A 27,018-nucleotide genomic window follows, 5' to 3' on the forward strand; every position below is an offset into this window, starting at 1 on the left:
ATGAGTGAGCTGGGCACACAGAAGACCAGCGATGGTACCGTCTCTCGCCTGCTCAATGTGGTGGAAAGTGAGCTTCAGGCAGGGAGGGAAAAAGGCGACCCTACGGAGAAGCAACTTCAGATCATCCTGGAGGATGCCCCTCTCTGGCAGAGGTTCAAGGAAGTCACTAATGAAATGATCGTGACCAAGAACGGCAGGTGAGTTTATCCACGGCCCTGTTTGGGCTGGCGGGGCTTGGCAAGGGAAGCGAAGCCCCTTGAGTATCGCAGAGGCTGCCGCTCTTAACTCAGAGGCAGCGGGGTCTGATTAAACATGTTCCTGAGGAGGACAGTCTCCCACGGCTTTCCCCCAGCCAACTTAATTAATTTCTCTGAGATCATCAGAGAAGTGGAGGGTGAAGCCACCTGTCCTGCGTGCATTTTAAATGAAGAAATTCTGGGAAATTATTATAAAGGGGGGCATGTCCCATGGGTTTGGGAAATGCACTCAAATGTCAGAAAATAATGTTAATTTTTGACTGACTGTATATCCTGGAGCAGATTATTATTCTTTGAGCCCCAACTTTGTTCAGATAAGGTAACAGGCAACTTTATTTGGAAGCTGGATGGTTTCCTCTGAAGTGTAGCGAACTTGCCAGACATTTCTGACTAGTTGAAGATTCAGAGGCAAAAAGGCAAATTTAATCTCACTGCCTATCCCTGCATCTGCTTCTTCCTGTGTGTTTGTGGTGAGTGTTCATTTGAGATTGTGTGTGTTTATGACGATGTGAGAGTTGTTGCAGTAATAGTTAGTGAAACCGTAATATACTGACCTGAGTAAAGAGAAGATGCCTTCCTTTTTTTTTTCATTGCAACAAATTAGGGATTAACTGAAATGGATCTCTGTTGGCATTTCTTGGGTTCTATTAAATCTAGCCCTGCCAAGTGACGTCTAGGTAATATTAAGAGCTTCTATTTAGTAGAGGAGATAAAAATATTTAGAAAGAAAATCTCAGTGCTCCCAGCTTGGCCAAACAGGTCCCAACATTCAGTTGACACTGATCTTTCTGTTCACATGGTCACAAAAGTACAAAACGTCGAAAGGCATTTTCAATATGGTTAGTTTCAGCAGAACTTTGATTGTGACCCTTGAGAGAAATTCTGTTCTCCAATGACAGAAAAGTCCAAGCTAGTTGAACTTCTGGCAGGCTTTTGTCCTTGTGAAAAATGCTTCCATTCCTGATGTCTCACTTTTCCATTTCTGCATAAAATGCACGGTATAGAGAATGAACCATTCCCATCTATCCGGGAAAATTATGAACTTGAGTGTTGTTGTGTGACATTAAAGTGCTTGGTAAGTAAATCGTGTTCCAGAAATAAGGGCGTTTCAATAAATTGTGATTATTAATAGTAGCAGGAATATCAACCTTGCTTGATGCTTCTATTTTCGCTCTCTAAATGGGTCCCATATTTATTTCATATATAGGATTTATTATTTTTAATATTTGTAATTATAATTACACCTGTTCCTACTCTTGATCTGTATTGACACATTATTTTTGGTAGAAAGAAATAGAAAACATGTTTTTAATTTCAAAGAATCATCCCCAATTCCTAATTGGATTTACTTTCTTCCCTTTCAAAGATGAGTGATGACACAATGGTAAAAATTTTATGATGTCTGATGACGGGTAGAACTTTTTGTTCATTATTCTTTGTAGTTACACTAATACTTAGCCTCATGCTATCTGTTTGGCTGTCAAAGCAGTCATATATGGAAGTAAAATAAGTACAACCATCAAGAAAAAAATATAGTTAATCTGTTTCAATGAGGAATAAATAAAAGTCTCTAAAACCATTATAAAATTCAATTTAATAATATGTCACATTGGTATGTACTTTTATAATTTCAGAAGAGCTTTCTCTTGCCTTTTTGCGCCTATATAATTTTTTCTTCATATTTAAAACTGAAAAGTCTTCACATGTTTAAAGTCATTAACTATGTGAAAATTATTCTTTGTAGAAAGAGTCTAATTATGGTCAACATGGTTATTCTTATTTTCTGTGGAGGTCCTGGCGACGTTTCACCTCCTTAGTGAACTGATCTTTTCTTAGGGTTTCTGAACCCCTTAGCGTCAAGATTTTGCCAGGAGATAGAAAGTTCCCTTTGTACTTCAGATAAAGAAGGGAAGACAGATCTCTAAGAAATTGATGTGGTTGGTAATGAATGAGCGTGGTTTGGAATTACTCTCAATCTCTTAGCTTCTCAGAATAACTTGTTAACAACACTTTCCTGCTCTGGATATAGACACATCTTTCTTGTTTCGTTGTTTTCTTTACTCTCATCTTCATCTCTTTCCCCCGCACTTTTTTTCTCCTCACCATCTATTCCTGTATCTCTCCATTTTACCCATTTTCCTCTGGCTGTAGAATGATGTTTACTCTAGATGCAGCATCCCTGCCTTTCACACAAACTCCTGAGCCTGAGGTAGATGGATTTGTGGCCCTTCTCTGGGGATAAAAACATTCCTGGTTGTTAACACCCAGTCCTCGCCCTTTTCATTCGCGTTACTCACCTGCCCCTGCAGGCAGTTGACTTTCTGGCTTTTCTAAAGCTTCAGTGAGAGTAATCAGATAGCTCTTGCACACTTGAGTGTAATTGTTCTGTGTAATAGCAAGTTTTAAAACAGCATAGGGGCTTCTCTGGTGGCGCAGTGGTTGAGAGTCCGCCTGCCGATGCAGGGGACACGGGTTCGTGCCCCGGTCCGGGAAGATCCCACATGCCGCGGAGCGGCTGGGCCCGTGAGCCATGGCCGCTGAGCCTGCGCATCCGGAGCCTGTGCTCCACAACGGGAGAGGCCACAGCAGTGAGAGGCCCGCGTACCGCAAAAAAACAAAAAAACAAAAAAAAAAAAAACAGCATAGGACGGGCTGATGAATTAAGAGTCATTTTCAAATGGAGATTTATTTATGTGTATAAATAGGAGGCTTGCTTCTGACATTGATCAGAAGTAGTAAACAGAGATTTTCCCTGAAAATCATTGAATTATCCCCAGAAACTGGGATTATGATGGTTCTTCATTCCTCCCACTCCTGTCCCTCCCCCCCGCCCCCGTTTTACTATTTCTTTTCTTTAAAAAAGTATTTATTTAAAATACTTATTCATATTCAATAGTCTTTCAGAACTAACAATAACAATTATAATACTCCCCTAGAGCTCATTTGAATCACCACTAGTGCATTCAGCTTGTAAGTACTTCCTTTTATCTCCATCCTTTAAGCTAGGAACTTATATTTTAGGTTGCAGGAAAAAATTTATTTCAGCTTTCAGTGGCAAGTAAGTGAAATCTCTTGCACCTTTTGTTTTCTCTACGGTAACATCTTCACCGTAGGGGAAACAGCTATATTTCATGTGTATTTCCATGCAGTTAAATAATTTAATTTCATTTGGATTAAATATGCCTTGAGGAGATTTTAAGAAATTGGAAGGATTTCTGATGTCATTGGTGTATCCATTTGTTATCATAAATTAAGTGTTAGGATCATTAAGTTGAACTTGCCAGTGATTAAGTGATGTTGGTGCCGTGAGCTGATGTTCATAGTTTCCAGGGATGGAGTTGCAAGAGGAGAGGAAACCAAGGTTGCACATCAGGAAGTAATTTTCCATGTCCCTGTAGTCCATGGATATTTGTCTCTGAAGTTTACAATTGCAGTGGATGAGGATCATATGTATTTGTGTGATCTGCCTCTAACCAGGCTACTTTGGTTTCTTGCTGCTCTTCCTATACGCCTCAACATCCATGTCCTGTGGGTACACAAGCACGCGCACTCCAAAAGCTCTGATGAGTGTTTCAGGATTATTATAGTTCTGTGGGGAAATGGAGGAAGGAGTTTACAAGTGAAACTTCCTGAATTTTGCCTTTAACCATCTCTGCTGTTTTTTCCCACCTAGAAAATCTGCTTTATCTCTGCCCTCTTTCTTTTTTTTTTTTTGTGGTACGCGGGCCTCTCACTGTTGTGGCCTCTCCCGTTGCGGAGCACAGGCTCCGGACGCACAGGCTCAGCGGCCATGGCTCACGGGCCCAGCCACTAAGCGGCATGTGGGATCTTCCCGGACCGGGGCACGAACCCGTGTCCCCTGCATCCGCAGGCGGACTCTCAACCACTGCGCCACCAGGGAAGCCCTCTGCCCTCTTTCTTCCTTCCCACAGACCTCACTCCTCAGAGCCTTCTCTAGCAGTGTTGGCTCTCAAGATCCTCTGTTAGAGAAATGAAAACTGAAAAACTAGCCTCACAGCAAATCAACACAGAGTTCACTGGCCAAGCCTAAGCATGTGTGGTTCCTCAAGCCCGGTTTTGAGGAGTGCTTATATGCCCTGCCACATTTGCTTCTCTCTCTCTCTCTGATATCGGGTCTGATTTACATATTTCTTAGCTTCTCAAAGACTCTTGGCCATCTCTGTGGTTAGCCACACCTTGGGAAGAAACGGGAAAAAAGATCAAATTGATAAGAAGTGCAGTTTATCCCTCACAGCATAGCCTGGTCATGAGTGCTGCCCATAAGTAAATAGATAACAAATCCCGGTCCTTGTGAGGCCAGAGAAAGAGGCAGGGGGGAGGCAGGAGGAACTGAACTTGGCTCAGAGGCAGGGTGAGTTCCATTGCCAGTTACAAGACTTTTGGCTGGTTGACTGACTTATATTTACTCCTCATTGGCATAATGGAGATAAAAATATATAGCATCTCTTAGTTCATTTGTGTTGTGATAAAAAATAAAAATCGTAAAATCCTTGGCAAATGAAGTACTAGAGAATAAAGCAACAAATGGTTCTACCATGTTTTGGATGTGTCCTTCTAAGAGCCAGGACACCATGGCTTCTTTACTTCTTTACTTTTCTTTTGTTAACAGCTTTATTGTGATAATTTACATACCATACAATTCACCGATTTAAAGTATAGCATAATGTCTTCAGGGTTCATCCAGGTTATAGCATTTTTATTGACAAACTACATTTCATTGTATAAATATACCTCGTTTTATTTATTCACTCATCAATGGACACGTGTGTTGTTTCCATTTTTTGACTGTAACGAATAATGCTGCTATGACTGTCTGTATACGAATTTTTATGGGTGTATGTTTTCATTTCTCTTGCATATACACCTAGGAATGGAATTGCTGGGTCATATGACAACTCTGTATTTTAACAGAGGAAACTGCAAGACTTTTTTTCCAAAGTGGCTGGACCATTTTCTATTCCCACCAGCAATGTATGAGGGTTCCAATTTCTCCACATCCTTACCTGTGTTTGCTGTTGTTCACCTTTTTTATTATAGCCATCCTAGTGAGTGTGAAGAATGATTTCAAGGGTAGGTTCTGGTTCAGTTTGTTTGGTTTCAACTGCCACCCTTCCTGAATATATGGACTTAAGCTAGTTTACTTAAACTCACCAAGCTTCAATTTCATTATCTCAGTCACCCACCCTCTAGTACTCAAAGGTACTATCTATTAATGCTTGCTAAGCACCCTACCAGGAGTATGAAACTTGGTTGGTATAAAATCCTCCAGGTTCTTTGTATTCCGCCATGAGATTAGAAGTGGTCTCTACGGTAGGACATTTAGAAAAGAGGGGGTGCTGAAAACAGATCCCCATTACGCATCCACAACTGGAGGACTAAGCTGGAAGAGGATCCAGCAAAGGAGTCGGAAAGGAAGTATTGATGAGGTGGGCGAACCAGAGGGAAAAAAATCCTTTCTGTCCAGAGAGCTCAGGGAGCCCATGTAATCTGAACTCAGGAGACTGAGAAGCCTGGATGGGTCGAGTCCATCTCTAGATCCATCCTTTGTCATCTGTCGGTCAGTTTCTTCGCTTAACATATGTATCAATTCCCATTGTACCTCACCTCAAAACCAGGAACCTCTGGACCCAGGAGGTGCTCTTTGTGACCCTCCAGTTCCTGGCCTTTCTGCTTTTAACACTTCCGCTCCTGGCAACCCCTTCTCTTAGCAGTGGACACATTCCAGTTTCCCCCTTTTCATTCTCCTCCCAGCCTCACCAGAAGCACAAATCCTCAGAGTGACTCCCCCTTATTCCCTTGGATATCTCCTTAGTTATTGTCTTAAAAGCTAAAGATTGCCTAGACCAGTACCTTTTAAGCTCTAATGTTCCAATGACTCACCTGGGGATTTTGCAAAAGCACAGATCCTGACTGAGTAGGTCTGGAGTGCTGCTTGAGGTTCTGCATTTCTGATAAATTTCCAGCTGATACTGATGCCGCTGATTCATGGACCACTCTGAGCAGCACATGTCTAGACCCTAGATTGTTAGCTTCTCAACTTGGGGATTCAGATTTTAAAAGATGTATTGACAAATAAGACAGCCTCTGGGGCAATTGCGAGGTGGTGAGGGTCTGTCTGGAAACTAGGTCTTTTGAGGAGATTGGAGCAACTCAGAAAGTTTGGTGAAGGGAAAGGCAACTAAAGAGAATCAGAAGCCAGGTGAGATAGCTTCTCCAAATATTTGTGAGAGTAAGCTTGCTGGTGTTGCCCTAGAGGGTGGAAGAAGGGACCAGCAAATCCAGATCAGCGTGTCTCAAAGTGTATTTCTTGAATGCAAATTCCCGCAAGATGATAGGTGAGAAGGTAGCACTGGTACATAAGTGCAGAGTGTGCACAACCCCGAACCTCCTTTCCAAAGGTTCACGGTGCACATTAAAGCCTCTGACAAGTCCTGCAGGAAAGGAAGTGGTCTGAATTGATGTATAGTCAAGTGTTCCCTTCACTCACTTTACCAAAAAACCATGTTTTCCCTATAACGCTATTACTATTATTCAGAACTGGTGTTCTTTGTGAGATGGAGAAGGGCTGCTTTGTGTCATTAGCATGAGAATCTGATGTAGGCTGGGTGGAAACCTCTGGAGAAAGCTCTGTGAGAACCTGGCATCTGACTATATACCTTAAACTTCAGGAGGTACTTCATTCTAGTCAAATGACTAGATCAGTGGTTTTCAGACTTTAAAGTGGAGCACAACATTTAAAAGTAAAATCCCAATATAAAATACATTGGTAAAAAGAGGCTTAGCTGGACTTGGGGCTGCTGGCCTGGCCCCTCTTTGTTTGGCCTCCCCCGGGGCATTTTCTGCACCCCTGGGACAGAAAATGCAAGGTCTCCTCTGAGTGGAGAGAGGGCTGGACAAGCAGGGAGATGTCCCTAACACTCTAACATCCTTCCTGTGGCTCAATTTCTGTCTTTTCTTTTAGACGGATGTTCCCGGTCCTAAAGATTAGCGTCACGGGGCTGGACCCCAATGCCATGTACTCGCTCTTGCTGGACTTTGTCCCAACGGACAGTCACCGCTGGAAGTACGTCAATGGGGAATGGGTGCCCGCGGGCAAGCCAGAGGTCTCCAGCCACAGCTGTGTCTACATCCACCCGGACTCCCCCAACTTCGGGGCCCACTGGATGAAGGCACCCATCTCCTTCAGCAAAGTGAAGCTGACCAACAAGCTCAACGGAGGTGGGCAGGTACGACTGTTGCCCGGCCACCCTAACCCCACTACACCAATCAAGAAATTTCAAGGGTGCATTTAGGCAATTAGGGGGTCCTCACCGACCTCTTCTCTCAGGGAAGCCAATTATTCCCCGGAGTCCAAATGTGAACAGGAATAAACAGCTCTTAATTGGTGCTTTCAGTTTTTAATGGACTTCCTGATGTTAAGAGAGAGTGAGAGAGCGCAGTAGTTTACTTAATCATCATCGGGGGGCCTTTCAGAGTTTTGTCTTGTGTGTGGTGCTTTTTACCCAGCTGGGGAGGAGGGAGATGTTTGTGGGTACCAGGGTTTTGTTATTCCCTCTCCCCTCTTTTTGGTGTAAGTGGCATGTTGGCAAGAGACAACTACCTTAATAAAAGCTGCTTCGAAATGAAATAATTGCTCCCTCCACTTGGGTATTGTGATAAGTATCAATAGAATATTGAATCAGCTTTGGGTTTTCAGAAAAAAATATCCAAACAAACCTTAAATAAGGAAGGTTTTATTTAAGGTCTCCAATTAGAGTAAACAAGATTTTGAGGCTTTTTATTCTTTTGTTTTCTCTGGTAGGATTGTGAACACTAGGGTACTGTGCAAGGTTGTTATTTGCTTTATAAAATGTAGACTGTTTTGGGGGATTAGAGACACAGCTGGGAGGAAGAGGTCTCATTCCCCCAGATTTCCCTTTGGTCAGCCTCTTAGCCCTCAGAGTTTTCACCCCTTCTCTGATCTCTGCGCTTACCTAGCTGGGACATAGGGGTTCTTGTTTTAAGAGCGGAAGTCATCCACCTAAGTCTTTGCAATATTCAGAAGGTTCCAGTTATTTATTAAAACAGGAAATTGAAAAGTAAACTATTATTCCCCCCCAGATTTCACGACATGAGATTTTCAATAAACCTCTGGTTTGAATCACAAAGAGCGGATTTTATGTAGCTGGCAGATGTCAGCTGTCATTATACTTTAGGTAATGCAGCCCGTGTCAGGATTTTGAGATATTAGGATTCTTTATAGGAAGAAAACCAATATGTTTTAACAGAGCAAAATCCACATCATTGTGCTGAAAATGGGAGAGAAAAAAAAGGAAGCCAGGATTTTGGCAGAAAACTGAACACTCTTTAGACCAGCTCTTCCCTGGCAACCCACCCCTCACCCTGCTATAAGCATCTCCAAAGTTATGCTCCCTGAGAGCTTCTAAAAAATGTCCCCTCAGTAATTTCTCAGAGAGGTGGAGGCAGCTCGGGCGACCGGGGATTCGGTGTGTGTAGCCTTACGGAGGTGGGTGCTGAGCTTGCGACTAACCAAAGGCGCTGGGTCATCTGTCACTTGTGCCGCCCCAGGCTTTGCATGTCCTCTCTCTCCTTCCACCTCAACAGATAATGTTGAATTCTCTGCATAAATATGAACCCCAGGTTCACATAGTGCGTGTTGGAGGTGCCCATCGAATGGTGATGAACTGCTCCTTCCCTGAAACCCAGTTCATAGCTGTGACTGCCTATCAGAACGAGGAGGTGAGTGTGTGTGTGTGTGTGTGTGTGTGTGTGTGTGTGTGTGTGTGTGTGTGTGTGTGTATATGTCACCTGGGAGAATGTGGTAGGATTGGGTGGTGGTGCTTTTATTGCCATGACCAAGCATGGATGAAAGGTAGGTTTTCCAGGACTCAGATACACTCAGCAAAAATGAAGTTAAACAGTGCAGTAGTCGCTTTCCACACCCTCCTCCTCGTTTGCCAAAGGCCCGCCAGTGCTTCTTTTCCTGGTGCCAATAAGGCACAGCTGTGCATTGTAATACAATTAGCAGAAACTCAGAAGTCTTTGTTTCCGGGCCCTTGGCCTACAAAGAGCTGCGTGTCTCTCCTATTTTAAAGCAAATCTGTGGGAATTGATCCAATCGCGCATCTTCTTCGGGTTTGTGTGATGCTATCTGTCCCACTTGTTAGCTTTTTTGGAGCACATGTAGGTCTTTTCCTGCTTAACTTGAGCCCCTCTGGTGGTTAGAGCAGAGTAGCCAGAATCTGGTCTCCGTGAACTCTGTGGGAGCAGGATTATTTGGTCCATCCACATACTTTAGGAGTTTCCAGGCCTGCTGGTCACCAGGACACCTGATGGGTTGGATTCTTTTTGATTAACTTAAAAATTTGTTTTACTGGAGTATAGTTGATTTACAATGTTGTTAATTTCTGCTCTACAGCAAAGTGATTCGGTTATACATATACATTCTTTTTTATATTCTTTTCCATTATGGTTTATCTCAGCATACTGAACATAGTTCCCTGTGCTCTACAGTAGGACCTTGTTGTTTATCCATTCTATATGTAATAGTTTGCATCTAACCCCAAACTCCCAATCTATCCCTCCCCCACCCCTAAACATTTTTTTTTTGTTTGTTTTTGGCGGTACGTGGGCGTCTCACTGCCGTGGCCTCTCCCGTTGTGGAGCACAGGCTCCAGACGCGCAGGCTCAGCGGCCATGGCTCACGGGCCCAGCCGCTCCACGGCATGTGGGATCCTCCCGGACTGGGGCACGAACCCGCGTCCCCTGCATCGGCAGACGGACTCCCAACCACTGCGCCACCAGGGAAGCCCTCCTGGGAAGCTTTAAAAGATTTTTGGCATCCCACTCAGCCAACGAGTCAGAATCTCCAGTGACGGTGCCCAGAATCTGTAGTTTTAAGAGTCCCCTTAAAGGACTCTGATAATCATCCAGGTTTGGAAACTGCTGCCTTAGTGCCTACAGGTGAAATTAGTTGCAGATTTAACTCACGCTACAGATGTGCAGGGAAATGTAATTTCTCTTCTATAGGTAATCTGGCCTCTTAGCTGAGCCCCTCCAGCAGGTCAGTGGGAAGAGAAATTAACTAAATATCTCTTAATTTAAATAGGCCCTCAAGTACTGTTCAGTTTTTATAGGCTGAACCACTTTGTTCATCAGATTGCCCTCCTCCCTCGGCTACTCTCTGTAGGATGGAGTCTGGGTCTATGAGGGTAGGGTGGGCTTTTGCAATTTCGGAAAGTAGGGAGGAGTTGGGGACCCCATCCTGGCCTCCTCTGGCCTCCGGGCAATGCCCCTTATCCACTTACATGCTGCCTGCTCTCTTAGTACGTGGCTGGTGGAACCTGTCGTCTGGTTGCCCTCTGGGTAAGTGCTCAGCAGCTTTTCCTAGACATGGGCTGGACAGTTCCCTCTGAACTACAAGCAGGGCTAAGGCCACACCTCCAGCAAGCTACCAGCCTGATGCTGTAATTCTGGTCTTGAACATGCCTCAGGGGAATCAAGCTCTAACCTCAGAGCCATCGTCTCCTGATGACGTATCCCTGCCAATTTGATGTAGATGCACCCTGAGAGGAGAGTGGCCACAGGGGTGGATAAGGGAGCCAAAATCTTCCTTTATTCAGCAAATATTTGCTGAGTATTACTACATGCTGGTAATACTGCACTGTCCTCAAGGCACTTAAATCCCAGTGGGGAGAGATGAAAACCAAACATATATATATATATTTGGTCAGATGGCTCTGAAGAAAAATGAAGCAGGCTAAGGCCAGGGGGGATAAAGAGTGACAGTGGTTGGAAGTGATAGTTTGTTTTTTGTGTTAACATGGCCCAAAGGGTAAGTGATTATTTAAGAGTTAGGGAGTTGATATTAGTCTGTACTCAAGACTCTGGAGGCAGGTTCTCACCTGTATAACTCTCCTCTGTGTCTCAGTGACTGGAAAACTAACTGACAGATGGTAGGTGTTCAATTGTTGTTGAAAAGAATGAATGAGTAACGGAATGAATGCTGGGTTTGGCACATAAGGCTTGTGCATGTCTAATGCTTTGTCCTTTCTTTGCTCACTTTATACTATATTTGGCATTTTTACCACATGTGACAATAAAACGTTTCTTGTTGGACAGTGCAATAGTGATTTTGTGCAGAAGTAAGCAAAGAGACATGGAGAGGGAGAAAAAAAGAGAAAGGAGAATTATTCTGACTTTACAGAAATTCACAGGTGAAGATAAAGGGTTCTGTCTGCCCATGCATGTTCTACTTTCACTAACACTTCTTGTCTTTGTAAACACAAGATAACAGCTCTCAAAATCAAGTACAACCCTTTTGCCAAAGCCTTCTTGGATGCTAAGGAAAGGTGAGTAGAGAAATTTCAGTGAAATCTTATGATTTCTGTAAATGTGAAATTTATAATCATCTTAAAAGGAACTAACTAGTAGCACTTGCATTACCTTTGATAGAAGCATGTTTTTAATATTCAATTCAATGTCCAACAAAATCAGCAAAATAGAACAAACTCATAATTACCTGTCCCTTATAATATGGGTCCAGGAGATCCCGGAACTGGCCATGTTTCATTAGCCCTGTTTTACTACAGATTCTTAAAAGTAGTACAATCCCATTAAAAAAAATAAGTGATTTAAATTTTTAATAATTCACTCTGTCTTTCCTACAATTATCTGAATAATATGATTTCAATAAGTTTTTTTTAAAAAAACTAGATTTCACCAAGGAAAGGTGAGTAATTCATATGAGATATTCGTAAAGGTGAGAGGCTCATGTCTTTCAGGTCTGAGAGAAGAGAAGTCAGAGATTTTGGGGGTGTGAATGATTTCCTTTGAAGTGTTCAGATTTTATTGTCTGTTTCAAATCTTTACACCAACTCCTATAACCGTCTAATTTTTCCTTTTCATCTTAAAGGCTCTAGATTAATAGACAGATATTTACAGTGATGTGTCACAGGGGTCTGTGCTGTCAATACTTGATTTAATTTTGACAATGTAGAAGAAATAACTTTTTCAGATAAGAAAAGTAGTATAATAAAAAAAAAATTAGGACTTTGAGTGAGAGATCGTAGCTTTGAGTCCTGGCTTTGCCATTTCCTGGCTTGCATAAGTCAGTTTACTTTTCTGGGACCCATTTTTTAAATCTGCGAAATGGGTGTAGGAATACTCTCTCACAGGATCATTGGTGGATCTAGCATATCACAGATGTGATTGTGACCTGAAGTCCTATGCAAATCTTAGCTATTGTTATTGTTGCTTGAATTTTGTCAGCAGGAGCACTGATCACAAATCAGTAAGATCAAGCTAACTAGGGATAGGTGTAAATAAGGTAAACTGGAGTGACTATAAAATTGCAATTCAAATAGCAATTGCACAAGTAGGTAAAGTAGGAGAAGGATATTGTGGGAAAGATAATAACTTTGAGGGAAAAAAAGGTGTTTGATTTTCTTATTCCAAGAAATGTATTGCTCTCCAAAGAGAATCTTGGGTGTACTTGATACGAAACTTGTATAATAAGCTGGACAGCCATGGTGCACTCTCATTGCTCTTTCAGGAACCACCTCAAAGATGTTCCGGAAGCTATGTCTGAGAGCCAGCATGTGGCCTATTCTCACTGTGAGTTGGGTGAACACTGGGTGGGAGAGGCCTGGAGCATCTCCACCGCACTCAGACTTTTTACCTGTCATGACTGCTTCAGGCTTGTCCCAAATCTTCTATCAAGACCCAACAGGTTATTTCTTCCACTCAAGACAAGTATATTCCCTTGCAAGAATTCCCAGAGAGAACCAGTGCTCATGGGGGGCTTACTCAAATCCTAGGCAGGAGAGAAGAATGGAAATAGTAAATTTCTTAGACTCTCGTTTTAGTGTCAGTGAGGCTAGAGAGCTCATAAAAATGCATTCTGGGTGTACCTCCTACCCTTACACTCCGCTCTCGCCTCTCTGTTTTGGATTTCCCTTGTTCTTAGTGCTTGCTAGTTTTTGAGTTGGTCACTGTTGCAATGCCTCAGGAAGGCTATTGCTTTGCATATGAGGAAGCTGCATTTGTTGACTGGAAAGCTGCAGTATTAGTGGAGTAATATACCTGGGATTCTGCAGGTAGGTTGGATGTTCCTGACAGGGTGCCACTCTCTCCATGTCTCAGATCAGAGAGAAGGTCCCATGGTGGAGCAGGTCCTCTAAACCTGCAACAGTAACACACAGTCAGTGGCATCAGTGTCTGAGATACTCTTTAATTTAGATGATAGTGGCTTGCTAGGATTCCTTCTGCAGTTTTCCAGCTATGGTATTCCTCACTCTCTCCTTCCCCTAAACCTCAGTGCATTTTTCATTGCAGAAGTGGCAGTATAGCCCCATGAAGAGAAGCAGCTCTCAGAAAAGCATTTAAAAAAACTTTTCTCAGGAGTCTTTTTTTTTTGTCTAGTTACCATCTGTCACCATAGAAAATTATTACAATATTATTGACTATACTCCCTATGCTGTACATCTCATCCTCATGACTCATTTGTGACTGGAGGTTTGTACCTCTTAATCTCCCTCACCTATTTATTTCCTCCCCACCCCCCTCTTCTCTGGTAACCACCTGTTTGTTCTCTGTATCTATGAGTCCGTTCTGCTTTGTTATGTTTGCTCATTTATTTTGTTTTTTAGATTCCACGTGTAAGTGAAATCATATGGTATTTAACTTTTTTAATCTGACTTATTTCACTTAGCGTAATACCCTGCAGGTCCTTCCATGTTGTTGCAAGATTTCATTCTTTTTTATGGCTGAGTGATATTTCATTATATCTCTATCTATCTATCTATCTATAGATATAGATAGTTCTAGATATATCTATATCTGTATCTCTTCTTTATCCATTCATCTCTTGATGGTCACTTAAGTTGCTTCCCTATCTTAGCTATTGTAAATAATGCTGCAATGAACATAAGGGTGCATATATCTTTTCCAATTAGTGTTTTTGTTTTCCTTGGAAAAATACTGAGAAGTGGAATTGCTGGATTGTACAGTAGTTCTATTTTTAATTTTTTTAACTTAATTTTTTAAAAAAATTATTTATTTGGCTGTGTCAGGTCTTAGTTGTGGCACGCAGGATCTTCGCTGCAGCATGCATGATCTTTCATTGTGGCACACGGGCTTCTCTCTAGCTGTGACGTGCAGGCTCTAGGGTGTGAGGGCTCAGCAGTTGTGGTGCATGAGCTTAGTTGCCCTGCGGCATGTGGGATCTTAGTTCCCCGACCAGGGATTGAACCCACGTCCCCTGCGTTGGAGGGTGGATTCTTAACCACTGGACCACCAGGGAAGTCCCTATTTTTAATTTTTTGAGGAAACTCCATACTGTTTTCCATAGTGGCTATACCAGTTTACATTCCTGCCAACCACTCACAAGGGTTCCATTTTCTCCACATCCTCACAAACGCTTATTATTTTTTTGAAAATAGCCATTCTGACAGGTGTGAGCTAGTATCTCATTGTGGTTTTGATTTGCATTAATCTGATAATTAATGATGTTGAGCATCTTTTCATGTGTCTGTTGCCCATCTGTAGGTCTGCTTTGGAAAAATGTCTCTTCAGTTCCTCTTCCAATTTTTCAGTTGGCTTGTTTGCTTTTTTGATGATTAGTTGTATGAGTTCTTTGTATATTTTGGATATTAACCAGATATATAATTTGCAAATATCTTCTCTCATTCAGTAGGTGGCCTTTTTGTTTTTTCTCTGTGCAAAAGCTTTTTAGCTTGATGTAGTCTCATTTGTTTATTTTTGCTTTTGTTTCCCTTTCCTGAGAAGACAGATCCAAAATATATATATATATATTGCTAAGACCGATGTCAAAAGAGTTTACTGCCTATGTTTTTTCCTATGAATTTTATGCTTTCAGGCCTTCCATTTAAGTCTTTAATCCATTTTGAGTTTATTTTTGTATATGATATGAGAAAGTAGTCCAGTTTGATTCTTTTTCATGTAGCTGTCTAGTTTTCCCAGCACCACTTTTTGAAAAGGCTATCTTTTCCCCATTGTATATTCTTGCCTCTTTTGTCATAGATTAATTGATTATGTAAGTGTAGGTTTATTTCTGGGCTCTCTATTCTGTTTCATTGAAGTATGTGTCTGTTTTTGTGCCAGTGCCATACTGTTTTGATCATTGTAGCTTTGCAGTTTAGTTTGAAATCAGGGAGCATGATACCTCCAGCTTTGTTCTTCTTTCTCAAGATTGCTTTGGCTATTCAAGGTCTTTTGTGTTTCCATAAAAATTTTAGAATTCTTTGTTTTAGTTCTGTGAAAATTATCTTTGGTATTTTGACAGGGCTTGCACTGAATCTGTAGATTGCCTTGGGTTGCATGGTCATTTTAACAATATTAATTACTTCAATCCATGAACATGGTGTGTCTTTCCATTTGTTTGTGTTATCTTCACTATCTTTCATCAGTGTCTTACAGTTTTCCAAGTACAGGTCTTTTACCTCCTTGGTTAGATTTATTCCTAGATATTTTATTCCTTTTGATACAATTATAAATGGGATTGTTTTCTTTATTTCTCTTTCTGATAGTTCATTGTTAGTGTATAGAAATAACAGATTTCAGTATATTATTTTTTGTATCCAGCAACTGTACTGAATTCATTTATTAGTTCTAGTAATTTTTTGGTGGTGTCTTTAGAATTTTCATTATATAGTATCATCTGCAAACAGTGACAGTTTTACTTCTTCCTTTCAAATTTGGATTCCTTTTATTTCTTTTTCTGGTCTGATTGCTGTGGCTATGGACTTCCAATAATATGGTGAATAAAAGTGGCAAGGGTGGGCACACTTGTCTTGTTCCTGATCTTAGAGAAAATGCTTTCAGCTTTTCATCATTGAGTATGATGTTAGCTGTGGGCTTGTCAATATATGGTCTTAATATGTTGAAGTATGTTCCCACTATGCCCACTTTGTTAAAAGTTATTATCATAAATGGATGTTATATTTTGTCAAAAGCTTTTTTTTTTACCTCTATGCAGATGATCATATGATTTTTATTTTTCAGTTTATTAATGTGTATCACATTCATTGATTTATAGATATCAAACCATCCTTGCATCTCTGGGATAAATCCTACTTGATCATGATATATAATCCTTTTTATATACTGTTGAATTTAGTTTGCTAATTTTTTGGAGCATTTTTACATCTATGTTCATCAGAGATATTGGCCTGTAATTTTCTTTTTTGTTATTTTTTCCTTTTTGTTTTGTTTTGTAATTTTCTTGTTTGTGGTGCTTTTGTCTGGTTTTGGTATCAGGGTGATACTGGACTCATAGAATGAGTTCAGAAGCATTCCTTCCTCTTCAGCTTTTGGGATAGTTGAGAAGGATAAGTGTTAACTTTTTAAAATATTTGGTAGAATTAAACTGTAAAGTGGTCTGGTCCTGGACTTTTGTTTGTTGGGAGTTTTTTGATTACTGATTCAATTTCATTACTGGTAATCAATTTGTTCATATTTTCTATTTCTTCCTGATTCAGTCTTGGGAGATTGTACATTTCTAGAAATTTATCCATAGAAAAAGCACTTTTTAAGTGACCTGGAATAAAAAGCATTTTTGTATAGGATAGTATCACATGTGGAACCATACCTTTTCAAAGTTCATATGTTGCAGTCTTCTTAGTAAGCTTCTTAAGGTATATACCTTATATGTGGCAAACTACATGGACAAAAGTCCAGTTCTGTGGGACCACTTGCCTAGCTTTGCTCACTGGACACCTGAATCTTGATCTATTGTTCAAGTAGGGATCCCTTGGGCCACATGTCTATACAAAAATGAGAAAATGAAGATAACAAAAGGATTTGTTGAGAATGACTGACATACATTTTATAATATGAATTCTGTACAATTTGCTTACTTATACTTAAAAAGTATTAAGCAAATGGTTTTTAATAAAAGTTCCATTTCCATATTACTGAAGCCCTGGTGACAATCCCTAGTCAATATTCTTAAGGAACATCTCTGGTGTGTCTGAATCCTTATCTGTGGGCCCCTCAGTTGAGAGCTAGTTGGTGAAAGTATGTGCTTCTTGTTCCAGGGCCTGTATTACTAAGTCTCAATCTTTTCCCATGAATTCACTTGAAGTAGAGCCTTCTATTCAGAATGTTCACTAAATTTTTTTTATTGTGGCAAAAAACCATGACACAAAATGCACCCTCACAACAATTTCCACATGTACAGTATAATATTGTTAACCACAGGCACATTTTAGTGCAACAGATTCCCAGAACCACCTGCCCGCCCCCCGCCCCCATTCCTGCATGACTGAAACTACATATATTCACCAAACTACATCTCTTCACATCTCCCACTCCACAAAGCCCCTGGCTACCACTGTTCTACTTTCTATCTCTATTTGCATATCCTTTAGCTACCTAGCGTAAGAGGAATCATGCAATATTTGTTTTTTTGTGACTGGCTTCTTTTGCTTAGCCTAATGTCCCTCAAGGCTCATCCATGTTGTATCATATGACAGGATTTCCTTCTTTTTTAAGGCTGAAATAATATTTACTTGCATGTATATACCAAATTTGCTTATCCAATAACCTGTTGTTGGTCATTTAGATTACTTCTACCTCTTGGCTACTGTGAATAATGCTGCAGTGAACACAGGTTTGCAAATGTCTTTAATTCTCTTGGATATATACCCAGAAATGGGATTGGTGGATCATGCAGTACTTCTGTGTTTAATTTTTTAAGGAAACTCCATAGTGTTTTCCATGACAGCTGCACCATTCTGCATTCCCACCAGCAGTTCACAAGGGTTCTAATTTCTCCACATTCTCACCAGCACTTGTTGTTTCCTATTTTGTTTTTTTGGTTTTTGGATAATGGCCATCTTAATAATATGATGTGATATCTAGTTTTGATTTGCATTTCGCTGATGAATAGTGATGTTGAACATCTTTTCATATACTTATTGGTCATTTGTATATCTTTGGAGAAATGTCTATTCGAGTCCTTTTCTCATTTTTAATTAGAGTTTTGTTGTTGTTTTTATTGTTGAGTTGTAGGAGTTCTTTATATATTCTAGACATTAATCCCTTATCAGATATATAGTTTGCCAATATTTTCTTCCATTCGGTAGATTTCCTTTTCACTCTGTTGACTGCTTCTTTTGCTGTGCAGAAGTTTTAAAGTTTGACATAGTGTGTCTATTTTTGCTTTTGTTTTCTGTGTTTTGGTGTCATATCCAAGATATCATTGCCAAATCCAATTTCATGAAGTTTTCTCCTGTGTTTTCTTCTAGAAGTTTTATAGGTCTTACATTTTTTTATTTATTTGTTTTAAGTTAAGTTAAATTTTTTATATGGTGTAATATAAGAGTTAAACTTCTTTCTTTTGCATGTGGATATCACCGGATACTAAAATTCATATAGACTCTCAAAGAACCCCAAATAGCCAAAACAATCCTGAGAAATAAGAACAAAGCTAGAGGCCTCACACTTCCTGATTTCAAAACACATTAAAAAGCTACAATACTCTAAATAGTATGGTACTGGCATAAAGACATATAGACCAATGGAAGAATAGAGAGCCTAGAAATAAACCCTGCTTATATGGTCAAATAATTTTCAACAAGGGTGCCAAGATTACATGATGGGGAAAGGATAGTCTCTTCAGCAAATGGTGTTGGGAATCTGTTGCACTAAAATGTGCCTGTGGTTAACAATATTATACTGTACTTGTGGAAATTGTTGTGAGGGTGCATTTTATGTCATGGTTTTTTGCCACAATAAAAAAAATTTAGTGAACATTCTGAAGTACATTCTGAAGAACATTCTGAAGAACATTCTACTTCTACTTGAAGTAGAAGCCTCTACTTCAAGTGAATTCATGGGAAAAGATCGAGACTTAGTAATACAGGCCCTGGAACAAGAAGCACATACTTTCACCAACTAGCTAGAATACTAGAATTTTAGTATTGCTTTACGTTTCTGACAAAAATGCCATTGGGATTTTGATAAAGATTGCTTTGGGTAGTATGAACATTTTAATAATATTAAGTCTTCCAATCCATGAACATAGGATGTCTTTCCACTTATTTGTATCTTCTTCAATTTCTTTCATCAATGTTTAGTAGTTTTCAGTGTACAAGTCTTTTGCCTCCTTGGTAGAATTTATTCCAAAGTACTTTCCTCTTTTCAATGCTATTCTAAATGGAATTGTTTTCTTAGTTTACTTTTCAGATCGTTCATGGTTAGTGTGTAGAAATGCAACTGATTTTTGTGTGTTGATTTTGTATCCTGCAACTTTGCTGAATTTGTTTGTTAGTTCCAAAAGTTTTTTTTTGTGTGTGAAATATTTAGGGTTTTCTACATGTAAGATTGTGTCAACTGTGAACAGAGATAATTTTATTCTTCCTTTCCAATTCGGATGCTTTTTCTTTCTTTCTTTTCCTTTTTTCCAGTTTGCTCCAGTACTATGTTGAATGGAAGTGGTGAGAGTGGATATTCTTGTCCTGTTCATGATCTTAGAGAAAAACTTTCAGTTTTTTACCATTGAGTATGATGTTAGCTGTGGGCTTGTCCCATATGGCCTTTATTATGTTGAGGCAATTTCCTTGTATTCTATGTTTGTTGAGTGTTTTTATTACGATAGGGTGTTAACTTTTGTCATATGCTTTTTCTGCATCAATTGAGATGGTCATTCACAAACACATTTCTGTGAAATATTTTGCAGTTTTCCAAAATGTGTCACAAGATTCTTGTCAAGTTGTCTAGCCAGCTCTCTCTCTTTTTGCTTTCAGAATCCTCTTTGTGGGGTGGTGATGGGAGGGATCATGTCTCCTCATGCTTGGAGTGAGAACTAAAGATACCTTCCCACTGGGCAGAAACAGAGAGGCCTTCACTCTTTCTGGGTAACCAAATTAAACATTTGGTAGCTGTAGATCAGTGAGTAGGATATACATCTAACACTTCCTTCTTAGATTGACTTTTAATTTAACCCAATTAAGTCAGAAGCAACTTAACTTTTGCACTTCTATTGACTTGTCCATTCAAATAATATTTTATATAGCTGTGATTCCACAGTATTTCTTAAGAGGTTTTGCAAACTTTGATAGGACCTGTCATCCACTTCCAAAGAAACCAACTTTGCTTCTTCATCCACTTCCAAAGAAGCCAACTTTGCTGCTAACATAGAAGGGGAGTGGCAGTGGGGGTGGTGGTATGTAACTCCACATGGACAGACATTGTGTCATTCACACAGAAACATAACTATGCAAAGTGGCTGGTAACCTGATTTTGGTGTGGAAGTTCAGAGCCATTCTCTGTGTCTTCCTCTTATCTCTTCTAGTGGGAGGCTGGATCTTTTCCAATCCGGATGGAGTATGCACAGCAGGAAACGCCAATTACCAGTATGCTACTCCTTTGCCTCTGTCTGCTCCCCACACCCACCATGGCTGTGAGCACTATTCTGGCCTCCGAGGACACCACCGGCAGGCTCCATACCCTTCTGCGTACATGCACAGAAACCACTCTCCCTCAGGTGTGTGATTCTGCTAATTAAACCCTTGGGGGTGTGGGTGTCGGTGGTGGTGGTGAGAAATGGATAAACAGCTAGAAATGGGGAAATATCTGAAGATAGAATCCCTTTCATCTAATATATGTAAAATTATTGTGTATTAATATTTTAATTTTTTATTTTATATACTAATAGTTGATTATATAGTTACAACATTATTAGTGTTTTGTAATTACTTCAAATAATTACAAAAACAGGGAGACACCCAGTTTCTAATGGTTGTGAAAGTCCTCCTCCCAGGGCGCTGGTGTACTGGGCAGTTTCAGGCTGCATCTCTAAAAGCCAAGTTAAGCCGTGGGACTCTGAGACCCTCAGCTCATTGCCCTCACATGGCTCTTTTCTACATTTGTAGTGTATGGCTCAGTCCAGGGAATACTGGGCCCAGTACTGGAGAGCTATTAAGAAGGTCTCTGGGAAGGTGGATGACTCAACATCCTTGCTTTGGTCTGATTCAGTTGGAGGCGTGCAAATTCAACCTTGATAATTTTTGCAGTCTGATTAGTTTTTAAGCTGATGCTGTTGTTTGTGCAGTTTCTTCCTCATTGGCTGCTGCCTTGTCTGCCTTGGCCTCGTGTAAGCCCAGATCTTGCCTGGTTATTAGATTCGTATGAAGGAAGGGAGACATGAAACCAAGGGTTGATTTCTCATTCAGTTATTCATGCAGCAAATATTTATTGAGGGTTGACTATGAGCCAGGTTTTGTCCATGAACAAAATAAATTAATACCTACCTCTCAAAGAGATTCTATTCTCATATGGGGGGACTGACACTAAATGAAACAAATAGGTAAAGTTCATGGCATGGGAGATGGAGGAGAGTGTTAAAGTTCCAGCCTCAGGGACACTCTGAGCTCTGTACCTGCAGAGGGCTTTGCTGGTCACCAGGTACCTGTCCCTGTGCCCCATCACCTGCTACTCTCGGCAGCCTCGATAGCTGCTGCCAGGAAGGGAGAAAATGTAGGTTAATGTATCAGAAACTGAGCAGGGTTCTCATCTACTTTCTGGTTCTTTCCCATGGTCAGCACACAAAACACATCTTCTGAGCAAATGCTATGCACCAGGCACTCTTCTAGGCAGTGGGGCTAGGAAGGTGATTAAGGTCTAATTTCTTCCCTGAAGGAGCTCAGTGCTACATGAATACATAAATAATTAATCCTAATACAACGTAGTGAGAGCTCTAATGTGGTCCTCGGACCTGCAGCATCTCCTGGGAACTTGTTACAAATGCAGGCTCTCAGGTTCTCCTTCTGAAAGAGTCTTCAGTTTAACAAGATCCCCAGGTGATTCCTATGCACATTAAAGTTTGAGAAACATTCTATAGAACACACAAGTCAAGGTGCTATGGGAATGAAGGAAAAAGAGCAGCTAGATCTACCCAGACGGCTTAGCGTTTAAGTTGAGATTTGAAGAATAAATAGAAAAGGACAGGGGTGGGAGAGGGCAGGGGTGAAAGAGAGATGACATGGGACACAGGCAGAGGTGAAGGGCATTCCAGGTGAGAGAGTGGTATGAGCAAAGACACAGAAGGAGGAGAGAACCTAGGTTGTCTGGGGAATAGTTTGGGAAAAGAGTGTAGAGGGAGGGGGTGGCGAGGTGGTGGATGAAAGAGCTGAAGCTGAGGAAGTTGCAAGGGCCACATCATGAAAAGGAGTGACGTGGCCAGAGATATACATGGAATCCTCTTCCTCTCTTTCCTTTTTCCCCTCCTTCCTCCCCTCCTTCTTTTCCTTCTTCCTCTCTATTGTATAGGCACTATTTATGCAAATGGCGATTCAAAGACAGAAGGCACTATTCTTGAGATGTTTAAATCTCCTTGGGGTTGCTGAGAAGATAGGTCCTGGTCCTCAGAATCTCATCTGGGACACTGGTGGTCCTTAGGCTTGTCTTGAGATGATGACATGGCCCATTTTAAAGGGGAGGTGAGTGCGGTGACATGAGCTAGATCTGTGTCATAAAGGACAAATCCTCCCACCTATCTGAGCCTCATCTATAAAATGGCGATGAGTAGTCATTGTTGTGAACATTAAGAGATGAGCGGTACGTGACATATGGCTGACACTGAATTAACCTAAGCTCCACACTCCTTTCTGTGGCCTTCAGAAAGGATGAACAACTGTTGGCACATGTGGCACAGGCCGTGGTTATATTTTGACCTAGGATAATGTCATTGGTCACCATCTTTATGTTTTCCATGCTCCATCGATTGAACTGTTGTTATTTCCCAAAAGTGAATTTGATAGAAAGCCCCAGCAATAATCTGCAAGTTTTCTCTGGAGCCGACAGCTGGACTTCCTTACCCTCCACACCCCACGCCAGCATCCTGTCTGTACCTCACACCAGCGGACCGATCAATCCAGGGCCTAGGTAAGCCCAACACCAGCAACTTGCTCATTGGTCTTGAGGGTTGACTTCAGCACTGGGGACTCGAGTTCATTCTTTTTCCTGGGGTGGCTTGGTCTAAGCTATTGTCCTGACTTCTAAGCCACTAGGAAGTGGAAGTAACGACAGGATCAACCTTTCATCCCTGGAGGAAGGGTGGTGGGAAAGCACGTGCTCAGTCATGTACTCTTTTCTTTGTAGCTTGTATTTTATTTTTAGAAGGGAAAAGATATTATGGCCTGGAATCATTTATCTCGAACCAGGAAGAAATACTGTGAACTGTGGTGGTAGCAGATAGATACCGAATGTTGGGAAACTGAAGGGGAAAAGTGTAAATACACACTGAGAATTCAAGACCCTTGATTGTCCATATCCTTACAAGCTGTTCATTCTAACAGGGGGACAGCTTTTGCGTGTCCGGGCCTCAACCCAGGCAATAGGAGGCAATAGGGCTGAGTGCAGCTTGTAGGACCCATGGCATACCTCTCACACCAGAGACCTGCATTCAGTTCTGACTGGAAATCCTTGTGGTGGAGGGGAAAGGGAAGGGGCCTGGGGTCTGACAAATGTGGGCTTGAGCCCCAGTTTTACTCCTTATTGACTTTGTGACTTTGGGCAATTTTCTTAGCCTCACTGAGCTTCAGCTCTCTTATCTGTAACATGGCAATAATGTGAGCTACCCTGTAGGGTATGGTGAGCACCCAAATTAGAAAAAGCATTATAATGCGTTGTAAGCAGTAACATTCTATCAATATATACACGTCAGCTGTTATGTTCAATGTAAGTAGGCAGAATTTTGAGAAGGTCCAAAAGGGGATTCAAAATTAAAAGATGTCCCCATCCTTTATTTTTGGCGGTGGAGGGGGCAGATGGTAGATGACTTATGACTTGCAGGTCTAGAAGAAGTTTGGGGAAGGTAGAACTTTGATCCACAGCAGTGCTTCTCACACTTTAATGTGCCTTAGAATCACCTGGGATGTTGTTCAACTGTACAGTCTGATTAATAGGTTTGGGTTGAGGCCTGAGATGCTGCATTTTTTTTTTTTTTTTTTTTTTGCGGTACGCGGGCCTCTCACTGTTGTGGCCTCTCCCGCCGCAGAGCACAGGCTCCGGACGCGCAGGCTCAGCGGCCATGGCTTACGGGCTCAGCCGCTCCGCGGCATGTGGGATCTTCCCGGACCAGGGCACGAACCCGAGTCCCCTGCATCGGCAGGTGGACTCTCAACCACTGCGCCACCAGGGAAGCCCGAGATTCTGCATTTTTAACCAGCTTCCAGGTGTTGCTGTAAACTGTGATCTTGATTTTGTTGTTAATGTTGCTGGGGCCCCCGAGGGTCTAGTGTTGTACTGTTCAATGCAGCAGCCCCCAGCCGCCTCTGGCTCTGGACCCTTGAAATGCAGCTGTTCCAAACTGAGATGTGCTGTAAGTGTAACACACAGAATTTTGAAGACTTAGTACAAAACAAAGAATAAAAATCTCAACAATTTTTTAATACCGAATGCATGTGGAAATGATAACATTTTGAATATTCTCAGTTACATAAAATATTATTAACAGTAAGTTCATTGTTTTCTTTTCATTCTTTTTCTTTTTAAAATGTGGCTACTCAAAAGTTTAGCCTATTGAACAGTGCTTGACAGGAGGACCTCAGGGAAATGCACTGACTGGGACTGTGTAGAAAGTGAGGGAAAGAGTGTCTTTGAAGATATTAAACAACCATGTGCCAAGTTTTGTACTAGATCCTTTATGTAAGTCATTTATAGGATTCAAAGACATCCATAAGGCTGCTATTAAAATTCCTATTTTCCTGATGGAGAAACTAAAGCTCAGAGGCATTAAAAAACTGCCTGAAGGTCATACAGTAAGTAATGTAACTCAGAGCCCGTGGTTTTCCCACCGGCCCAGGAAGCATCAGAAAGGGGCTCTGACTGATATCGTAGAAGAGTCTCTTCTGGAAACTGGGGAATTGGGGTCAGAATCCCAGCAAGCTGAGCTGGCTAAAAAACAAAAACAAAAACACCAAAACCCCAAAGCCTGGGTTTCTGCAGGTTTCATACGGTCTAGTGAGTTCTGCGGTATCTGAAATACGGCAGAGAGTGCAGGGTGGCATTTCTACCTCTGGCTTCATCAGTGGCATGTTTAACCCACTGCTGATGCTATAAAGGTTTTGCTAGAGAAAAACAAATGTGTTCAGTACTGACATTAGGTAATGAGCCTATTATCAAGCAATACAGTATCAGGCAAAATGGGGACTCTGAAAAGTCAGAGCATGGTGAGGACTAAAGCACTGGAGGTTATTCTGCCTGTGTCACCTGTAGTCATTTTCATCTAGGTTCTATGTGAAGGTACAAAATAGGCTGCACATGACAGTGAACAGAGAAGCTTTAAAAACTTCTGATACCGCATGCCAGACTAATTAGATGAGAGTCTCGGGGGATAGAACCCAGGCATCGGTATTTTTTTTTTTTTTTTTTTAATTCGCTAAGTGATTCCCGTGTGCAGTCAAGTTTGTGAACCAGTGACATAGGATAAGAGAAGTCCAAGATAGCGGTACAGCTCCCCAGCCTTTCTACCAGGGACCAGAGCTGACAGGTAGAAACCTGGAATGGAAGAATTAATTATAAGAACCATCATTTACTGAGTCCTATGTGTTAGTCATCACATACTCATTTTCTTATTTAATCCTCATAACAACATCTGTAAGGTATGTCTAATTATCACTCCAAATCTTGAGGATGAGGAAACTGAGGCTCATACAATAAATAATTTGATCAAAGTCACAGAGCTAATAAGTGGTAGTGCAAGGGTTCAAACCTAGGCTTTCTGACAACAATGTGTCCTGGCTATTAGGCCACATCACCTCTCTTGGTCAGTGAGGGACCTTACTCACAGATCATGCTGCCCAAATATCATCCTTTCACTCCCCTGTCCATTTACACAGGTGGCAAGTGAGGCCTAGAGAAATAAAATGCATGTTCAGAACTGAACAACTTGCTAGAGGTAGGGCCAGCATCAAAATGCGGGTCTCAGGACACCTAATCATATGTTTATTCTACTACATCCTGCTGCTTCTCTGCAGAAACTGGGCCAGTGTGTGTCAGAGCTAGAAATAACGCCGTGGTCCAATGCCCTCTTCCTAGACCTGTGCCCCTCTCAGCACTGTGTGCGTGCTTGCCAGGTGGCAATCCTTCCTGGGTGTGTCGACAAGCATTTTCTCTCTCTCTCTCTCTCTCTGTTTCTCTGCAGCCCCTACCCATGCCTGTGGACCATCAGTAACGGTGGCGGGGGCCCTTCCGGGTCGGGCTCAGAGGTGCACGCCGGCTCCCCGGGAGCGTTTCTCCTGGGTAATCCAGCTGTGACTTCGCCCCTCTCCACCCAGGCTCCTGCTTCGGCTGGTATGGAGGTTCTGGGGGAGCCCTCGCTGACCAGCATCGCTGTGTCTACCTGGACAGCAGTGACCTCGCATCCCTTCTCAGGCTGTAGTAGCCCGGGTGGGGGTGGGCGCCAGTCTCCCTCCTCACTGGAGAGTTAAGCAGGATCCTAGGAAAGTTGTCAGCAGAGAACCTGCTAGGTGTAGAGCTCTTAGAAGTCTCACCTACTAATCCCAGTGAGTCAGACTGCAGAGTCTCCCCACCCAGTGAACGGGGTTATACCAGAAGCCTACAGGGAGATGGTTTAGTTTGGATAATGCTAATTTCGTCACCTGCATCTCTCCACCATTTTCTTTTTGCGCTCCCATTTTCTCTGCAGCTTATCCGTGCTATGCTTAGGCAACAAAAGTTCGTTGAGTATTTTCCTCGTGCCCTGCCCCTTACT

General features: G+C 41.6%; 1 protein-coding gene across 1 annotated transcript; it reads left to right on the top strand.

Annotated features, from left to right (window-relative positions):
• TBX19 (T-box transcription factor 19) lies at positions 1-26,734 on the top strand (the record flags this gene model as incomplete). Its single annotated transcript, XM_082647962.1, has 8 exons — positions 1-197; positions 7,240-7,504; positions 8,883-9,017; positions 11,568-11,629; positions 12,832-12,893; positions 20,596-20,787; positions 23,051-23,186; positions 26,449-26,734. The coding sequence occupies 8 exons, from the start codon at positions 1-3 to the stop codon at positions 26,732-26,734; spliced, it is 1,335 nt and encodes a 444-aa protein (XP_082504088.1).
• Between the last annotated feature and the right edge of the window lie 284 nt (positions 26,735-27,018).

This window comes from Grampus griseus, assembly GCF_964374135.1.
Source record: "Grampus griseus genome assembly, chromosome: 1".
NCBI lineage: Eukaryota > Metazoa > Chordata > Mammalia > Artiodactyla > Delphinidae > Grampus > Grampus griseus.